This window comes from Candoia aspera, chromosome 3 (assembly GCF_035149785.1).
Source record: "Candoia aspera isolate rCanAsp1 chromosome 3, rCanAsp1.hap2, whole genome shotgun sequence".
Classification (NCBI taxonomy): Eukaryota; Metazoa; Chordata; class Lepidosauria; order Squamata; family Boidae; genus Candoia; species Candoia aspera.
Genome location: NC_086155.1, coordinates 63,358,229 through 63,377,374, shown reverse-complemented (window position 1 = coordinate 63,377,374; position 19,146 = coordinate 63,358,229). Strand labels below are relative to the sequence as shown.

General features: G+C 36.7%; 1 protein-coding gene across 1 annotated transcript in view; it reads left to right on the top strand.

Annotated features, from left to right (window-relative positions):
- The window catches only part of NRDC (nardilysin convertase), a 30,579-nt gene extending 13,275 nt beyond the window's left edge, over positions 1–17,304 (top strand). The window contains exons 12-31 of the mRNA XM_063297926.1: positions 1,018–1,138; positions 1,227–1,285; positions 1,992–2,046; positions 3,471–3,575; positions 3,792–3,915; positions 4,609–4,695; positions 5,011–5,130; positions 6,213–6,264; positions 7,144–7,294; positions 7,387–7,514; positions 8,599–8,761; positions 9,485–9,516; positions 10,069–10,207; positions 11,354–11,401; positions 12,211–12,263; positions 12,816–12,899; positions 14,292–14,382; positions 14,973–15,089; positions 15,305–15,394; positions 16,570–17,304. Of these exons, the coding sequence (XP_063153996.1) occupies positions 1,018–1,138; positions 1,227–1,285; positions 1,992–2,046; positions 3,471–3,575; positions 3,792–3,915; positions 4,609–4,695; positions 5,011–5,130; positions 6,213–6,264; positions 7,144–7,294; positions 7,387–7,514; positions 8,599–8,761; positions 9,485–9,516; positions 10,069–10,207; positions 11,354–11,401; positions 12,211–12,263; positions 12,816–12,899; positions 14,292–14,382; positions 14,973–15,089; positions 15,305–15,394; positions 16,570–16,764 (2,014 nt within the window). The 3' untranslated portion in view covers positions 16,765–17,304. The remainder of the gene's footprint in view (positions 1–1,017; positions 1,139–1,226; positions 1,286–1,991; positions 2,047–3,470; positions 3,576–3,791; positions 3,916–4,608; positions 4,696–5,010; positions 5,131–6,212; positions 6,265–7,143; positions 7,295–7,386; positions 7,515–8,598; positions 8,762–9,484; positions 9,517–10,068; positions 10,208–11,353; positions 11,402–12,210; positions 12,264–12,815; positions 12,900–14,291; positions 14,383–14,972; positions 15,090–15,304; positions 15,395–16,569) is intronic.
- Positions 17,305–19,146: the final 1,842 nt, after the last annotated feature.

Genomic DNA, 19,146 nt, shown 5'->3' with positions numbered 1-19,146 from the left:
ACTGGCTTGATGCCTTTCAAGGCAGCACATCAGCATGGGGAAAAAACATGAGGCATTCTACCTTGACTCCTCCAGCAAAAAGGTGTTGAAGTAGCTCCACCAAATATTTACAAAAGACCACTGGAAAGCAGCAAAACAACCAAATTGATCCAGAGTGATGGTTCTGATGTGGTGCCAAGACATCGGATGCTGCATGTGGAACTACAGCAAAGGAGGAAGGCCTCTCCACCCACCCTTCAAGGCTTCACCTAGGCTTGTCTTTACATGTCAAACAAGCAAAGGAGAATTGCAGACAGTAAAACTGGTGTAAGCCTGAATGACAACACCCAGATAAGGATCCTCGAGTATTTTGGGAGTCTGGAACATTCAGAATCTTGCGTGTTGTGAATGGTCATGTGAAAAGCTCCATGGTAGGGGTGGGGGGACTTTTTCATTCACAAAATAGCTGTCAGTAACAAAACCAACCATTTTGCAAAAGGCAAGCTAGCGATACTAAAAGAACACAGTGTGCCCAAGAAAGTGAAATCAAAATTAACACCGGGAGTTGAGTCCCTAATTGTAAATAATATATTTGCCTGTTCAAATAAGGAAAAAAAAACTGGCAATGATTCAGAAAGCACATGCAGAAAAGCAACCTTCAAACCAAGCACAATACACCCAGTCCAGCCCAAATTATACTCCCATTTGCTTAAACCAAGCCAAATAGGTACTGTATACACTCAAAATAGGCAAACACAGCTGACTAAATCAGAGATACCAGCTAACTCAACAAATACCCACCCACCCAGAGCATAAGCAACATAACTTCCTTACATATATTACAGTTTTCAAGGCTGAGCCAAGGTCATTGCCTCCATGTGAAGTTCATTTGCTATAATATTTTACATTTTCATCCCGTAGCACAGATAACCAGTTTTTCTATTGCAAATCATCAGTCGTATGTTGGAAACACACATTAAAATTTTAATACTGCGTGGTTCTTAATTTTTGTAAGAGTATGGTAAACGTTTCTTTCAGATTCTGGGCACTTGCATTGTATGGAGGAAATGGCGAGACAGGGTTTGAGCAAAACTCAACCTACTCTGTCTTCAGTATTTGCGTGACTCTGACTGATGAAGGTTACAAGCATTTCTATGAGGTAAATTTGAATTGCAGTTTAGAGTGCTTATCCTTTTAGCTTTTTGCAGCTGCCCTAGACCTGAAAATTTTGAACTTTCCCACTTCAGGTTGCTCATGTTGTATTCCAGTATTTGAAGATGTTGCAGCAAGCAGGACCTGATCAAAGGTAACTAAAGCTCTCAGTTTGATTTTAGTAAACAACAGGTGATGCTATTGATGTTTTTCCCCTCTTCTTTTTTCTCTGTTTCCTGTACTTAAGCAGGCATAGTACATAGCTGTTAAAACTATATGGAGAAACTGGAAGTTCAGAGGAGTGAAAATATTTGCTCTTCAGAGGCACTACACATATAGCAGCCTTGTCCAATCTACTGTTCCCCAACTTGCTCATTGGCTGTATTGGTTGAAGATGAGTATAATTAAAAAACCTGTAAGGCAGTAGATTAGAAAGAATGACTGAATACAGTTATTACTTAGAAACACTATTTGTAAATCACTTTTTCTTACATCATAGTTGAGATGGTTCCTGATGAAGCATGAAGAAACAGAGAATAAAAATATTAACAAAAAATTACTTTAGACAGATGATTATCTAAATAGTGGGAAGGCAGTCACATTCTGACCCCTGAGACCTTTTAAACAGCTGAGACCTTTTAAACAGGGAATGAGGCATACTTTGACCCCTGGTATGGCCAGAACGGAGTCAGACATGTTCTGCCCTAAATGATAAATGATAGAAGTTCCCCTTTTTGGCATGATAGTCAAGTATTTGAAAGCTCATTTATGCTTTTACTCTGAAATCGTATTTCTGGAAATAGATTGTATTCTTGACAAAAATGGCTGATGTATTGAAGATACACTGTTATCATCCACAGAATATGGGAAGAGATCCAGATGATTGAGGCTAATGAATTCCATTACCAAGAACAGGTATTGAGATGATCAAGTTTTTGTCATGCAAAATGTTAACATACCTCTTCTGATGATTTTGTTGTGGTATTGTCTCCTGTGTCATTACATCTTTTTAAATTGGTTAAAGTTCTTTTTTGCTTTTCAACTCAAACTAACACTTAATATTCTGTGGCCACTGAGCACATCCTGTTTCATTCAGCTGTTTGTTGTCATCTCTTAGATTTTGTGGGGGGTATATATGTTTATGCTTCCACAAACTTTGGGTTTTCCTGCTTCTGTTGATACTCTATCACATATGGATGATGCAGTTTTAATTAAGCAAGGATCCATACTTTTTGGAAAAAGAATTATACTTTTGAGAAAATAAGGACAATGAGAATTCATATACTGTCACTGATAAATTTGTCACACTTCAAAATATAGCTTGGTGTCTTGTTTTTTTTCTTTTTCTTCCTGTTATTGGGCTCTTTTTTATCTCTGCCAGTTGATTCATGTAATCAGAAATTTCTCATTTTATTTTCCTTTGTGTACTTTGAAAGGTTTCTAGTCTACTTTTGTGGTTGGATTTGTATTCATTGCTGTCAAGCAACATTGGGAAAGAGGGAGGCTTTTGGGACTACTGCTCTGAGTTGATCAGTTTGTACATTACCCATATGCCATGTTTTACTTGGATCTAAGAATCCTGTAACTAACTCCTGTGAAAGAACATTCTAGTGCAGGTTGATTTAAATTACAAAGCTACAGTATCTCTATGTGCAATGTATTTTTCAGTTTAAATAGCATTTTTCATTTGGCTGAATCTTAGACTCTTCCCAATTAGTGCTTTTGACTGTCTGAGATGAGCTGAAATCAAACATGTTCTATAGCCAAGCACAATGCAGTCATATTTGTTTTTATTTTATTTTTATTTTTGCTTTCTATCCTGCCTTTATTATTTTTATAAATAACTCAAGGTGGCGAACATACCAAATACTCCTTCCTCCTCCTATTTTCCCCACAACAACAACCCTGTGAGGTGGGTTGGGCTGAGGGAGAGTGACTGGCCCAAGGCTGGCTTTCGTGCCTAAGGCGGGACTAGAACTCACGGTCTCCTGCTTCCTGTTGCCTTAACCGCTAGACCAAACTGGCTCTATGCTTGAATAATGTAAGCAGGCAGAAGCCAAGAAACTGAAACAAGTGGCAGTTCTGCCAGGTAGAGATAGAAATAATATAGCTGTGATCAGAATGACAGTGATTTGAATTACTTTTTGTTGATATGTCTTAAGAATTTGGGGTTCCTCTCTGTGGTAATTAAATTTGATTCTTGATTCAAAGCAACTGTGAAAGTCAGTGCCCAGACTGTGGGGAAATTTATCAATTCCATATTCATCTCTAAAGTTAGCTTAAATGGAAAAAAATATTCAAAGAGATCATATCATGAAGCAAAATGATTTGTTTTTCAGACTGATCCAGTTGAATATGTAGAAAGTCTTTGTGAAAATATGCAGCTCTTTCCAAAGGAGGATATTTTGACAGGAGACCAGCTTCTCTTTGAATATAAGCCAGAGGTAAGCAGAAAAGTTTAAGCTCTTGATTAATATGTAAAATGACTCTGACCTTGGAGGATAGGAAAATACTTTTACCATGAGTTCCTGTTTTAGAAGGTAAATGTAATTACTCCAGGATCTTGTTTTACCATTCTTTTTCGAAGTGAAGGAGTGGAATAAAGATCTGGAATTTTGTGTAGTAGAGGGAAGCTTCATTTGAATCCTTTTTCTTTACAGATAATTGCTGAAGCACTTAACCAACTAACTCCCAGTCGAGCCAATCTTATTTTATTATCTGCCTCCCATGAAGGCCAGTGTCATCTAAAGGAGAAGTGGTTTGGGACACAATACAGTGTTGAAGGTACAACAGTGTTCAATCTGCCTAAATTAAGGAACTAAAGTTCAGGATATAAAAAATCTTTGACTGGGTTTGATTTTACACAAACTGTAACGCAGTCAAAGTTCTTCTGTTTATGGATTTCTGGCTTTTTCCCCTAGTTTCTTTGTCTTGCTGTTGCCTTTAAATCATAGCAATACAAGGCTAAAGGCAGGTAAAAAGAGAGAACGGGAAATTAGCCAACAAGCCTTAATTATTTTCTTCATCTACAAGTGATTTTCACATTGAAGATTATAGTTAAACCATGGTTTAGCATGATGGGCAAACAGAAAACATTTGCCTAATTCCTATTTCATACTGAGTCATAATGAGGTTGTTGATAGCTTGGTGTGAGGTGTAAACCCACCCATTGTGGCATAGTTTGATTGGTAAATCACTATGACTTACTCATCCTGAAGAAAATCTATGTGGTTGCTAAAAGCGGACGCTGACTTGATGGCACATAATCAAATGACTTGCTCAGCAGCATGTGGCCTAAAAATGCTGGTTTGGTGTAATATGTGAACTCAACCAGTGCATTATCTGTGACAATTTGATATACGTTATGAGAGAAGAATCAGAACTGTGTACCTTATCTATGCATATCACTACAACTAGGTTTATAATCTTTTATCAGGTGTGGTTTTACCAAGCTATTTGTCATATTAATATTTACAGATGTTGATCAACACTGGAGTGATATATGGGCCAGCGACTTCAAATTAAATCCTGACTTACACCTGCCAGAAGAAAATAGATACATTGGTGAGTGAAACATAAATTCCTACTATTTAGAAATGTAATTATTGCGTGTATACACACACACACACAATTAATTTTTTTTGCCATTTTAAAAGAAAGATGACTGTAAGTGAACAGAACAGATTTATTCTGTAGGATTTCTGTCACGTTGGACCCCTAAGAATTAGGGGGAATTGCATAGAATCTGAAATGTCAGGTGTTACAAAAATGTTCAAGCAACTTGCTTGCTTAATTGCAAGTAGGTTTAAACATTTCATTTTCGACAGATAGTACTCATTTGTGGATATGAAGTAATCACCCTATTTTTCACCATTTTAGCAACTGATTTTGCTCTGAAGGTTCCTGATTGTCCACAGACAGAATATCCGGTCAGTATAATGACCACCCAGCAAGGTTGTTTGTGGTACAAGAAGGATGATAAATTCAAAATCCCTAAAGGTAACCATTTTATGTGTATCTTTGGATAAAACTCCTAATGAACCTCCACCTATAGTTTAGGCAGTGCTATTCCTTTGGGCTTCTCATGTGGCAACTTTTGTTTTACTCCAGGTATACATGTGTGCAATTTCTGGCATTAAATCCATATAAATGTTTCATTTTGCATGTCTGTTGCCCCTATTGAGTTTTACTATCAGCTTGGCACTGAGTAGGTTTTAGAATTTAAACATATGAAAGGACATTTAAAAATAATGTTAAAAATAAATTTCCTAACATAAATTTGGTTTAGTATTTTTTTTTAAATCCTCAATTTTTTGGCCTTTAAGTTTCATCCATGAAACCACCTGTAATCAAGCACGACCTGAAGAAAATTTTATCTTAAGCAATACACTGATACATAAAGCACCAGTGGTTTCTATTCCATTTCTGTTACACCTTAGCTGTTTTCAGTTTTTAAAATGAAGATAACCCTTGAACTATATGTCATTTCAACATTGTCTTTTCATTTGAGATACTTCTTAGACTCTGGTAACCTTGCCCTTGATGTTGGCACTAGAATGACAAGCTCAGTATTTGAGCTGAATTGCCGAACCACCAATATACATGTCCTGCTGTTTGCTAGTTGTAGAAGTGCTGTCTCAATCTTCCTATTGGTTGTAAAACTGTTTCCCTCCTCAATATTAAAACAAAAGACAGAACACTCTGGGATCTTTCTAAATGCTCACTCCAGGATTTTTAATACAGCTCTATCATAGCTCCCTGCCTCTATATTTGCTCCAGCTGCTAGTTCCTGGAGAGTCTTTCATTCGACAAGATCCAGTGACCAGAGAGCACTCTCATTATGGAAGCCAGAGTGTTAAATGGTCTGATTTATGTGCAGCAGTTTTCTATGATGAATAATATGACTGTGAGAATGACTGTATAGACTTTAGGGCTGAAAAGACTCCTCTTTAGAAGGGCCAGTGGTTTTGATCAACATTGAGGTCAAGCTGTTCTTTTTATCAGGGGTCTGGAAGAGAAATATGGTCTTCATAAAAATTCTCCGTTGTTTGCCTCTGTGCTCATTATGCCTTTTTTTCCAGCTTATATCCGTTTCCATCTGATCTCACCACTTATCCAACAGTCTGCTGAGAAGTAAGGTTTATAGGTTTTGGTCTGTTCTTTGATTTATTTTATTGACTTGCTGTAAAAGGTATTTTAAATGAGCTTTAATTTAGGAAATGGATGTTATGAATTTTCAGAGCCTCTTGCTCCTGTTACAACTCATATTGCTCTCTGAAAAAAATTGGTGGCACAATATTGTAAGCCCTAAAATAGGTTTGATTTAGTTTTACAAACCAAAGAACCCTCCCCCCAAAACATAACTCATCCTACTTTGACCCTCCTCCTCAACCCCAACATGTTAAATGAACTCCTAGATGCTAAGACTCTGAACCCCTGGTTTAAGTAATGGATTTGGAGTGTGTGCGTATCTGAGTGTTCTTTTATTAGTAACTTCAAGGGGGATAGGGAGTACTGGTAGGTGATAGTAGAAGCAGTCATGCTCTTATTTTGCTTCTTTATAACTAAGTGTATACAGTAAAACTACAATTGATGCAATATTACAATTAGTTATAATTTATTAAATTAGGAGCCTCTTAATTAAAAGGTCCATGACATAAAATAATATTAACCTCTCTATATTCAAAGTAACAGAATTAATTTAGTAGTTTTAAAGCAACTTCAAGTGACTCATAAAAAACAAGTGCTTTTTAAACTTCAGATGATCCAGTTCCAACCATAATCTTGATGGGAGTCTAACATTAGCATAGTAACATTTCAGATGTTGACTTCAACAACTGCATTGCATAAAACAGTTGTTGATATATTCTATACTTCTGCTTCTGTAAATATGTTGATTTTTGTAATATCTTCGTTGTTTTGGAATGTGTTGTGTAATTCCAAAAAGTTTCACAAGGAAACATTCTCAAATTCTTACCTTTGTCACCCACTGTCTCAACTTAATGTGATCAGCGTGGTGCTCTTCGATACTTTTGTGAACATCCTTGCACACAACCTTGCTGAACCTGCATATGAAGCTGATGTTGCTCAGTTGGAATATAAGCTGGTAGCAGGAGAGCATGGATTGATCATTCGTGTGAAAGGCTTCAATCATAAGCTACCTGTAAGTGTTGATACCATTTTGGCCTTGAGTTCTTTTTGAAAAAGCCCTGTTTAGGAAGCGTCATGGTGAACTGGTTTATCTTTCTGTTGTAGTTGCTGTTTCAACTCATCATTGACCACTTAGCTGATTTCAGTTTTACTCCAGAAGTTTTTGAGATGATAACTGAGCAGTTGAAGAAGACTTACTTCAACATCCTTATCAAGCCAGAGACACTGGCCAAGTAAGTGTCTGGAGCATATGAGCCAAGCTGACGTCAGTCATTGCACTATGCAGGAAGGTGGTTTCTTTGATTTTGGTTAATTGCCTAGTCCATCTTTGAAAGAGTCTAGTCATTGCAATTTCTAATTTGTGGCTTCTGGCTTAGCACAACAAACACTGCTGAAATTTGGCAGCAAAAATGACATTTACCACTGAAAACCTATCCCTGATTCCGCCCCCTTAGAAACCCAAAGAGGGCCAAAATTGTTGGCGACATCCATTCCAGTGATATACTTGGTACTTTTGGTAACAATTGGTGATAAGAACAAGGAAGGGATGAAAGAGTGCATGTTTAAGGACCAGAGGATTGAGACTCATTATACTTGTGAGAATAATTGGGAGGTGGTCTCCATGTTGATTACTGCAATAAGGATCTGAGCGCTCAATTCGCCTTGAGCAACCACTGTGTTGCTCTAGAAAATACCGTATGAAAAAGTGCACTGGGTTCCTTAAATTTGTGGAAGTTTTATTACATGTTTAACTACATAAAAATTGTACCTAAGACTAAAGAATTGCAACTCAAGAAACAAGGCTGGGTTTTGTTTGTGGGTGTGTGTGTAGCTCTTCTGTCTTTTGTGAACAGACTGCTCTGAAGTTTTCTTTCATTTCTCCTTATCCTTCATTCATAGAAACAGATTTGATCTCCGTCCCTTCATGCATATAGGGTGGGGAATGATTTTCTTCCCTTAATCATTCCTATCTCCAAATTATTTAAAGATCCACATAATGTTTACTCAGCTGTGTGGGGGGACGTGTCCATTAAAGACAAATGCATGTTAAATCCAGATATATGTAATGTACAGAATGTTTTTGTATGTAAAAATTATGTGAATTACACAAAAACGTATGAATATTGTCCCCTGATTATGGAGTTTTGTACTCGGAATAATGCTCTCTCTTAATAATAGAAAGGAAAGGCAAAAAACCAAGTTTGAATAAATGCAATTGCACTTATTTTTGGACCCAGATGTAGCTTATAGGTGATGCTTTAAAGCCAACATACATTCAGTGAACTTGCATTGATCGGTATTTCTCCTTTGCCACAGAGATATACGTCTCTTAATCCTGGAACATTGTAGGTGGTCTATGACAGACAAATATGAGACGCTTATGAAGGGACTCTCAGTAGTTTCTCTGCAATTGTTTGTGAAGGCTTTCAAATCTCAGCTCTTTGCAGAGGGCCTTGTCCAGGGAAACTTTACAAGCAGCGTGAGTACAATTTCAACAGCTTAATTTGCATCTGTAAACTACCCTGTCACTTGATAACAGATGTGATTTTCCTTGCTTAACCTTTGAGGATGACACCGTATCATAGACTTTCTTTCATGCCAGTTTTATCTGTTGTTTGCTGCTTTGGTGCCAAATCTTGCCAAACAGAGCCCATTAACAGACTATGGTCAACATAAATCAAATAAGTAAATATTAATCAGAATATGGTGAGTGAATGTGCAGCTGACAAACAAGAGCCCTTTTTCTGTGCAAGTAATGAAAAATAGTGGAGCGTAACACGTGCAGTCTGAATGCTAATATCAGCTGTTTCTAGACTGTGTAACAGCTGTGGCATATTCCAAAGGCATCTGTGTAGGTTTTTTTCCAACCACAGATAGAATGTGACTTTGGTCACTCGTAAAATATTTGTTGTCTGGCCTGTGACAAACAGTTGCTCTTGGAGCTGTCAAGTTACATTGTCACTTGGTTTTGATTGTGTTAGATTAAAATTGCCATTGTAATATTGAAGGGAATGATCATTTGGTATGTGGTCCAAAGAGAATTATAATTGTAGCTGTGAATATACAGGGTGGGAGAAGGATCTTTCTTCTTTTCTGCAGAGAAAGGTAATTTTTATCTCCATGCTAAATGCAATTAATATAGTAATGCCCACTGTTACCGTTGTTTTATTTCTAGTCACAATGTTAACATCTTTTATTTTAGGAATCAAAAGAATTTTTGGATTATGTTGTTGAGTAAGTATATTTACACTTTACATTGAAAACCATAAGGTTATGAACAGCTGCCAATGTTTGAGTATAATGATTGTTAGAAACTGGGGCTAATTTAAATTAATTTGAATTAATGAATCATCTGAATTATAGTCAATTGATCAGTAACCTATGAATTCTAATTTGCACATAGGTATAAACAGTATTTCTGAAGCCATAATTATATTATTTGTGAGATGATGCACTATGTTTTAACAGGCATCATCTACAAAACAGCCTTACCCAACTTCGGGTGTTTGTGGGCTGTACAAGTCTTTAACAATAATTATAGTTCGACATTTTTCTCCAACAGAGAGATGTGTTGTCTTTAAAAGAAGTGGAAGGCTTGTTCTAAAACTGTGCTTATCTTGCAGCATTTTGAAGAAGGTGACCTATATATTTCCCTCCTTCACAGGAGCTTTTATTGCTAAGTACTGGGCAATGTGTTATTAATCCTGTTAAAGTGGCAGAGTTAATAAACAGACAAAATGAAAGAGCAAGTGGCAGTTGACACTTCAATTTTTCAACTCTTTTTAGGAAATTGCAGTTCCTGCCTCTAGTACATCTATGTCCAGTTCAGTTCCGAGTGATGGATTTACCATGTGCCCATCTATTGTGCAAAGTGAAAACGCTTAATAAAGGGGATGCCAATTCTGAAGTGACCGTCTATTATCAGGTGCTGTGATCTAAGGAGTGGATGTATTAACTGTTTTGTGATGTATTTGTTGTTCAGTGTGTTTCATGCATAACTTGGACTATTACCTTCGTCACATACAGGGGCTATTAGATATATGGCTATCTGTGAATAGATGGGTATTTTTTTTCAGATGAATGTTGTAATTTTTGTAGAAGATGCTGGATTTGTGTTGTTTTTCTCTCTTGCTGCATTTAGTTTATCTTCCTCCTCCCCCATTTTCCCTACATTTTGGCTGGCTTCCTCTGTGCACTATACCATGTCATTTGTTTAATTTTGACTTAACATTTTAAATGAAACCCAGATTATAATTTATTCAGCCAATATTGGCTTAGAGCAATAAACCAGGTCTTCCTGTCTTGCTTGTAACTGACATAACCTATCCTGGACATATTTAAATTTGATTTTTTTAAACAATCATTTCCAATGATAAAAGTAGTTCTGCCGTGGAGAAAACTAGGCTGACATTTTTCTGTGAAGCTTCCCCCCCCCCAATGAAATGAGATTCCCCTTCCCATAATCATCTGATGTGATATACTGAGCAGGAAGCACTTCCACCTTTTGTTCCGTGGCTTGAGGATCCCACATGCACACACACATATACATCTTTTTTTCATACAAAAGGTATGTATTTCTCACAAAGAAAGACATTAGTAATTCAATAGCCATTTAAAAAACTTACAGTTGGAAGAAATAATCACAGAGTGAGGCATCTGAAAGTTGGCATGGTACAAATGTTACTATTATCTCATAATTGCTAGGAAATTTAGGGAAGTTGTGGTTTTGATTGTATTAAACACACGCTAAACCTTTAACACACATTTCCAATATTGCTGGTTTTGGAACGTTTCAAGCAGTGCTCAGTTTACAATGCAACTAAAAGCTTTCCAGTTGCCTCCTAACCCTCTTTCCTGCTGGGTTGCATTGTGGTGCCTAACACCTCCTACTCTACTTCTTCCACAGTACATACTCTTTAATTAGGTTCCAATAATGGCTGGAAGGTCAGGGTAGCATTTTATTAAGGATTTATTGAATACTTGACCATTCAACCCCTTTTGAAAGGTAATTGCAATTGCAGAACAAAATTGAAAAATTATGGACTTCATTACTGCCTTTTTTCTTTTTTAGTCGGGAGCCAGGAACTTAAGAGAATATTCTTTAATGGAATTGCTTGTGGTAAGCTTGGATTACTGCCTAAAAACAGAACTACATAAATTACATGTGGCAAACAATATAAATCTTGAGGGTCAGCTTATGTGGGTATCTGATGTACAATGTACACCATAGAAGACTATATAGTTAGGAGCTTGTGTTGAAACTCTAATAAGGCTAGTGATGAAAAATTTCTGGGAAGATGGGTGGTGAAAGGATGATTAGTACAAATACTATATGAGGTACAGAAATCACCTTTTCTATGTTTTTGAAACCTCCATCTTCCACATAATCTGTTTACTGCACAGTATAATATACTGTGTTTTGACAATATACACAATATAAGTGAAGAGCATGTATGTAATTGCTCCGTACAGCAAAGCAAAATTTTGTGACTGATCCACTATATGCATAGTCCCACCGTAACTGAAAGATTCTGAAACTATCATAGTAAAGTTAATGTATAGTTAAGATACTCAGAGTGGAAAGACAACTCAGAAACCAAAACACAACAATCTACACCATTTTTTTTTTTTTTTGCGACAATACAATTTGTAGGATGAAGACAAGTCAACTTTTACAGGGGAAAGGAATCACTATAATTCTTAAGAGTATTCTATAACCTGTTTTCTGTATTCTATCTGGGACATGCATAGACTTCTCTGTTCACAATATTCTATTTAGATTTAGCCTTTATTTATACCAGATATGATTTAATCTTAGCAAATCTGTTAAAGTGACAGGTTAATTAAAGCAAGTTTTAAATTGCTTCCTTGTTGAAAAATGTCTTAGATATACCAGGTATATTGAATTGAAATACTATTGAATTTCAGATGTATATGGAAGAGCCTTGTTTTGACTTTCTCCGAACCAAGCAAACCTTAGGGTAAGGTTCTACTCTCTGCCATATTGGAAGAGAGAAAATATGTGTACAGTATTAATGTAGAATGAATTAAACCATTTCCATTTATGCAAGAGGATGGTCTTTGTCTTTTGCTGAGATCATCCTGTACCAGGTGTCTTCTATTCCAGAAGGTTCCACTCAAGCATCAAGGGTTGCATGAGGAAAAAAATAATGCCTCATTTTTTAGCGTTAGTCTGCTCACTATAATCTTTTAACTGAAAACAAAATCTTTGGGAAATACTTGAGCTTTAATCAATCTAGGAAAATTGTAAAAATATCTGGGGTTTTGTTCTTTAGCAAAAATTGCTCCCTCAAAAAAAAAAAAAAAAATTCCACTAATTGTTAAAATAGCTTGCAGTTCTGACGCAAAATTAATTTCAGCTGTCATTGTTCAGGTGGAGTGCCAAGAGCTATTCTTAGCATATATTATACCACTATCTACATGGAAGTTGCTCAGTAGGCAGTTTTTTGTTTTTTTTGCAATGTAATGAACAAATTTATAGAATTTCTCTCTTTTTTTCAATTCATTTTTAGATATCACGTCTACGCAACTTGCAGGAATACATCTGGGATCCTTGGCTTCTCTGTTACTGTAGCAACACAGGCAACCAAATACAAGTGAGTAGCGTATTTGATAAAATTCACTTGTTTTTCCCTCAGCCCTGTAAACTCAGTGGTTTTTCAGGCTTGATGTTTTATGAGAAATACCCCCAGAATAGGAAGCTTTCCTTAACTATTTCCTGGATGTGTCCATTTCTTAATACAGTAAAGTGTAATGTTGGCAGAATCAGCGGTGCCCCTGTACAGTATATTAATTTATCAGGAATGGCAAAGAGTTCCTTACTCCATTACTCCATTCATATTTTGTATTTCGCAGTGGCTTTTAACCATGACACAAGAATTTAGGAATAGGTCAAGGTCCATTTTAGTCCAGCATTTTATTTCTCGCAGTACTAAGCTAGATAACCCTGGAGTACTAGCAAGCAGGTAATGCAAATATAGCCATTGACCACCATTGTTACCCTGTAACTCGATTTGGAGGCATGCTGCTCTCAAAACAGAGATAACACCAAGTCCCAAGACTAATAGCCATTGATAGAGCTGTCCTCTGTGAATTTATCCAGTCCTCTTTTAAAGTCATCTAATTCATGGATATTATCTCCTTGTAATGAATTCCATAGCTTAATTATGTGTTGGGGGCGGGAGGTACTCAGTTCCAAATCTCTTTTTTGTTTCATTAGATGAATCCTGGTTCTAGAGTATTAAGAGACAGAGAAAAGTTTCTCCCTTTCCACTTTCTCCATTCCATGCATAATTTTATACATTTCAGTCATGCCCCCTCAGTCTCCTTTTTTTCAAGTTAGTCACAAACATTCTAGCATTTTCTTGGATGGAAAGTATTCAAGCCTCCTAATCATTTTAGTTGCCTTCTTCTGCAATTGCTTTTGCTTTTTTCTTGTTGAATGTGGTAGTTCTGCCAAATGGTACTTTGTGGTTAGAGAAGGTCTTTCTCAGCAGAGACCTTCTACAACTACGTCAAACTCTTCTCTTTTATGATCCCCCCCCACTTCCCATAAATGAGGATGCTAAACAAATTTAAGCCTTGAAAAAGCAAAGTTAGTCACAGTGCATATGACATCCTGAACCACAAAATAGCCAACACAATTTAACCTGATTTTTGGAGCCAGATGTTTAGGTTGAGTAAATTACAGTAAAGTGTCATGCAAGCAAAGCCAATGACTTAACGTCAAATAAAAATCTGCTTTGAAATACTGCAGTAAGATGTTAGCAGAAGACATCAGCAGAATATGTTATGAGGGGTACAAAATACCCTATTTTTCCCATTTCAGGCAGTGGCTTTTCATTTGATTTGCCCTTCATGCAGCTGTAGTCAGTTTCACCTTCTGTGTGTTTTTCAATACTTAGCAATGGAAAATTCAAGGGGATAACTTGGAATTCAGCTAAATGCATCATATTAGACAGAATATGTATTTGTGATTTGTTTCTCAGTTCTGAACTAGTGGATGGGAAGATAGAAGAATTTCTTTCATGTTTTGAGGAAAAACTCAAACATATGACCGAAGAATCCTTCAAGACTCAGGTAATGGTTATTACCTCCTCTTACTGCTTTTCTAGAAATCTTTTCCAATAAATGCTTGATCAGCAGTTTTGGTTTTCCAGAGTCAGGTAAACTAGTTTTACTAATGCTTCTGCAAATCAACGTTTATGAAGTCTAGAATAGTATAAAAGGGCAGTCCTGGACTTAGGCTATCACAATCCTACAGGGCTCAAGGAGTAAAAAAAAAAAATCATTATGCAGCATTTAAGTATGCAGGAGCACCTTTGTCTGATTAATTCAAAAGGGCTATTAACTATTTATACATCTAAAAGCAGAATCTGGAGCCAGGTAAACTGTAACTACAACAGGTACTAGACTATTAAGACTGTACCAGAAATCAGTTTCCCAACTTTTCGATACCTGTTTATATGTAAGGATTATCATATCCATAGGGAAGTAGTAGGAAATGGAAGATCTGTTTTTACATAAAGACAATATAAATTGGCCTCATTGGAGCCCACATAGTTTATAAAAGCTCAGTGCATTAGAACACTACCTTTCAAAATACTAGACTGTAATAGGGATGCCTTAGTACTGTTTTTAAAAATGTGATGCCCTATTTTCTGCACTAGGTCACAGCGCTCATTAAATTAAAAGAATGTGAAGATTCTCATCTTGGTGAAGAAGTGGATAGGAACTGGACAGAAGTAGTGACTCAACAGTATCTATTTGACAGACTAGTCCGGGAGGTAAATATTCCTACGTGGGTCAGATTTAAATACCCTCTTTGTATAATCTTTCCCTTCCATATTTAGTTCTAGTTAAATTAAGTCAGAATTGAGAATTGTAGAGGTTCTCTTGTATGTATAGATAAAGGGACATGGCTTAAGTATAGGCCAATTTCTACGTTATTTAAATATATGCTAAAATTAATTTTTATTTTAAGCTTTTTTTTCTGTTTTAGATTGATGCTCTAAAATCCCTTTCACAATCAGAATTAGTTGATTGGTTTCAAGCACACAGACACAAAGAAAGGAAAGTGCTTAGCATACATGTGAGTATTTATGATAAATGTGTAAATAGCTTATACTGAATTGGGTAAATGCCAAGGCTGAAGTCTTAGATATGGCAGTTGTTTGTCTTGGAGAATGCCCATGTATACTAGCCAAGATCAAGACTGTTTTTGATTTGAGAGAGAAAACAAAAAACAAAAACTTGAAATAAGATGATCGGTATAATGGAAAAATCCTGTGCTACAAAATTGTCCATTTATTCCTCTGTATTTTTAGGATATAGAGCCAGTTTGGTATAGTGATTAAGGTGCTGGCCTAGAAACCTGGAGACTGAGTTCTAGTGCTCCCTTAGGCATGAAAGCCGGCTGGGTGACTTTGGGCCAGTCACTCTTTCAGCCTAACCCACCTGACAGGGATGTTGTTGTGGGGAAGATAGGAGGCAGGAGTATTAGATATGTTCATCACCTTGAGTTTTAGATAGATAGATGAGATAATATACTATTGTACTTAGTATATTATTATTATGAGGGACGCGGTGGCGCTGCGGGTTAAACCGCTGAGCTGCCGATCGGAAGGTCGGCGGTTCGAAATCGCGCGGCGGGGTGAGCTCCCGTTGCTCGTCCCAGCTCCTGCTCACCTAGCAGTTCGAAAACATGCAAATGTGAGTAGATCAATAGGTACCGCTTCGGCGGGAAGGTAACGGCGTTCTGAGTCGTCATGCTGGCCACATGACCCGGAAGTGTCTATGACAACGCCGGCTCCATGGCTTAGAAACGGAGATGAGCACCGCCCCCTAGAGTCGGATTCGACTGGACTTTACGTCAAGGGAAACCTTACCTATATTATTATTATACAACACAATAATGTGTTGTAATAATTTTATTACAATATTATCAATATATTATTGTAATAATGTATTGTAATAATATTATACAATAATACTGTACTATTGTACTTAGTCTGGTTATAAAATACATTGATTTGTGCAGCACAGCTTGGCTTTGAACATGGGGCTAGCAAATCGATTCTTCTGAAAAACTATTTTTCATTTAGCTCTAGTTAATATTACACAAAATAAAACTGTACCCCCCTGAAAATTAAGCATTAATGTGTTGTTTACTCAGGCAAAAAGCAATGTTTTAGCCCTTACTGCAGTAATGGGAACTATTGCTTTTATTGTAGAATTTATCTCCTGTTTTGCATTTTGAAATTACAGGTGGCTGGATTTGGTGTACATGAAGGTGATGTGGAAATTCCATCTCTTTCAAATGTTCACAGCCCTTCATGCAATGAAATACCTCAACTAATGTTCTTGGACCCTTCTTCTTTGACCAACATCACTTGCATTAAGGACATCAAAGTGTATACATCAGCTCTCAATGTTCTCCCATACCATAAGATATTAAAATAACTCATCTCAGGCTGCCATAATGTGTAGTACAAATTAAATACTGTGGAGGTATGCTTTCCTTCTAAGACTCCAATTTACCAGGCTTTATGGAAAATAGTTGACTGCCCCCTACAATCTAATGTACATACTTCAACCATGTCTTTTAACGGGCAAAGCATACATAAGAGCAAGGATTTTTTGTGAAAATACACATTGCAATGGAAGTATAGAAAGATAGGAAGTGTTCATAGAAGTAACTGGCTCCCCCATTAGCAATCTATTATTCTGGGTCTTTTTTGGCTGGAATGCTTCTTCGCTAGCCATAACAGGTGTGGGGAAAAAAGACTAAGGACTATCTCAGAAGTAAAGTATTACCTGCTATCCAGAAAATGCTATTACATTACTTAAAACTGAATGTGCCTGTATTGCAGCAATTTAGAGAGAGAATATTTCTGGCTTCAAGAGAAAAATATTAAGGATGCTCATAGGAATCATTTCCATCAGGTAGTTCAGGATGAGTGCTCTTAAAATGACGTGTGCAATAAATTACTGAAATCCTAAGTTCTCGTTTTTTGTGAGATTGTTAAGGTAAAAAGATTTGAAGACTACTTTAAATCAATTCTTTTTAAGGAGAGTTTGCCCCTTGAAGAAGAAAAACTCAGGATCAGGGTTTTTGTAACCCTACAAAAGCAAAACTGGAAAATAGTTGAATACTCCGTTGCACTTCAAATGCAGTCTCTAAATGCATATTTTAAGGCAGAAATCATTTATCTACACTGGTTGCATGGAATATGGCATGTAAGTTGTACTACTAGTATTCATGTAACAGTTTCAAGAACTTAAGAGTGGAAACAAGGCAAATACAAGCTGTTGCTCCTGTACTGCACTCCCTTTGCTTTTGGAGTGAGGGGGGAAGAGGGAGAAAAATCAGGACACATTTATCAATTCTACACATCAAAATTATACAATGGTGATAGAACAGTATTAAATGTTCTGTGATGTTACACATAAATTAAAAGCATATTAGCATATAACTTTCCCAGTTATACAAACTCAACTTCCCCCTTGACAGGCTTATGGCACAGGCTCTTAATCTGCAGCAGAGGTAAAGCAACATGTGGTTCTCCAGTTGTTTAGGTAATGCAACTCCAGATACCTTATCACCGGCAGTAGTGATTAAGGCTTGGGTAGGTAGGAAGCTTGAAAGCGGAGTTCAGTAACATCTAGAAGGCCAAATTACAATCTGGAATTTCCTGGGTTTTTTAAGGCAAGTCACAGAACTGATCACCTATGCCTGTTCCAATCAAAACAACGCAAAGACTAAGGCAGCCTTAATACAGAGTGCAAAAAACAACAGCAATTGTTGTTTACCTGAATTTTCTAGAAAACACATGAAAGAGGCTTTCACTATTTAATCGCAACTGCTCCTAAAATAGATTGTCCATTTTAATTGTAGGATCACCATTTTTGTTGATTTTTAAAGTTTTGGTTAAACTTGGTTATCAGGGAACTGAGGAAAAGAAAACAGACCAGTAAAGTCAGCCCATCGAGTTTAAAGCTACCACCAGCATCTGAAAAAAAAAAGCACTGACCTCCGTGTGATCACTTTTTGTGTCTGGACACAAGTCCTTAAGGTAGAACAGATGTACTCAGGAGCAATTGGTCACTCAGTCTCCATTCTACATCATTCAGGATATAAATCAGTATATGATACAGGCAACTAAATTTTCCAAATTAATCTACTGAACAGGATCAACCTGTCCTGAACATCTTTATAGCAAAGCATTTTAGACTATACAGGTAGCCCTTGACTTACAATCATTTGTTTAACAACTGTTTGAGGTTATGATGGTGCTGAAAAAAGTGACTTGCAAATGGTCCTCATACTTATGACCCTTGCAGCATCCCAGTAGTCACATGATCTTGATTCGGGCACTTGGCAACCTTCATGCATTTATGAGAGTTTCAGTGTCCTTCTGTCATGTGATTGCAATTTGCAATCTTCCCAGTCAGCTTCCGACAAGCAAAGTCAATAGGGAAGCCAGTAGGGAAGGTCGCAAGTCATGGTCACATGACATCTTGCTTAATGACTGTGGCAAAAAGGTCATAAAATTGGGTGTGGTCACATGATGCCTCATTTAAACAACCACACTGCTTAATGATGAATTTTCTGGTCTCTATTTTGGTTGTAAGTTGAGGACTACCTGTAAATGATTTGCTCGAAAATAAAACAATGCATACATTTGAAAATCTATTTTATGAAGCATTATAGATGCATCTGCAAGAACTGAACGGTAATCTATAATTACATTTCTGTTTCTAAAAATTCAAAGTCTTTTTGGGGAAACAAATGCCAGATTTTTAAAAAATTATTATTTGTTAAACTCTACCTTGAGTTTTCTA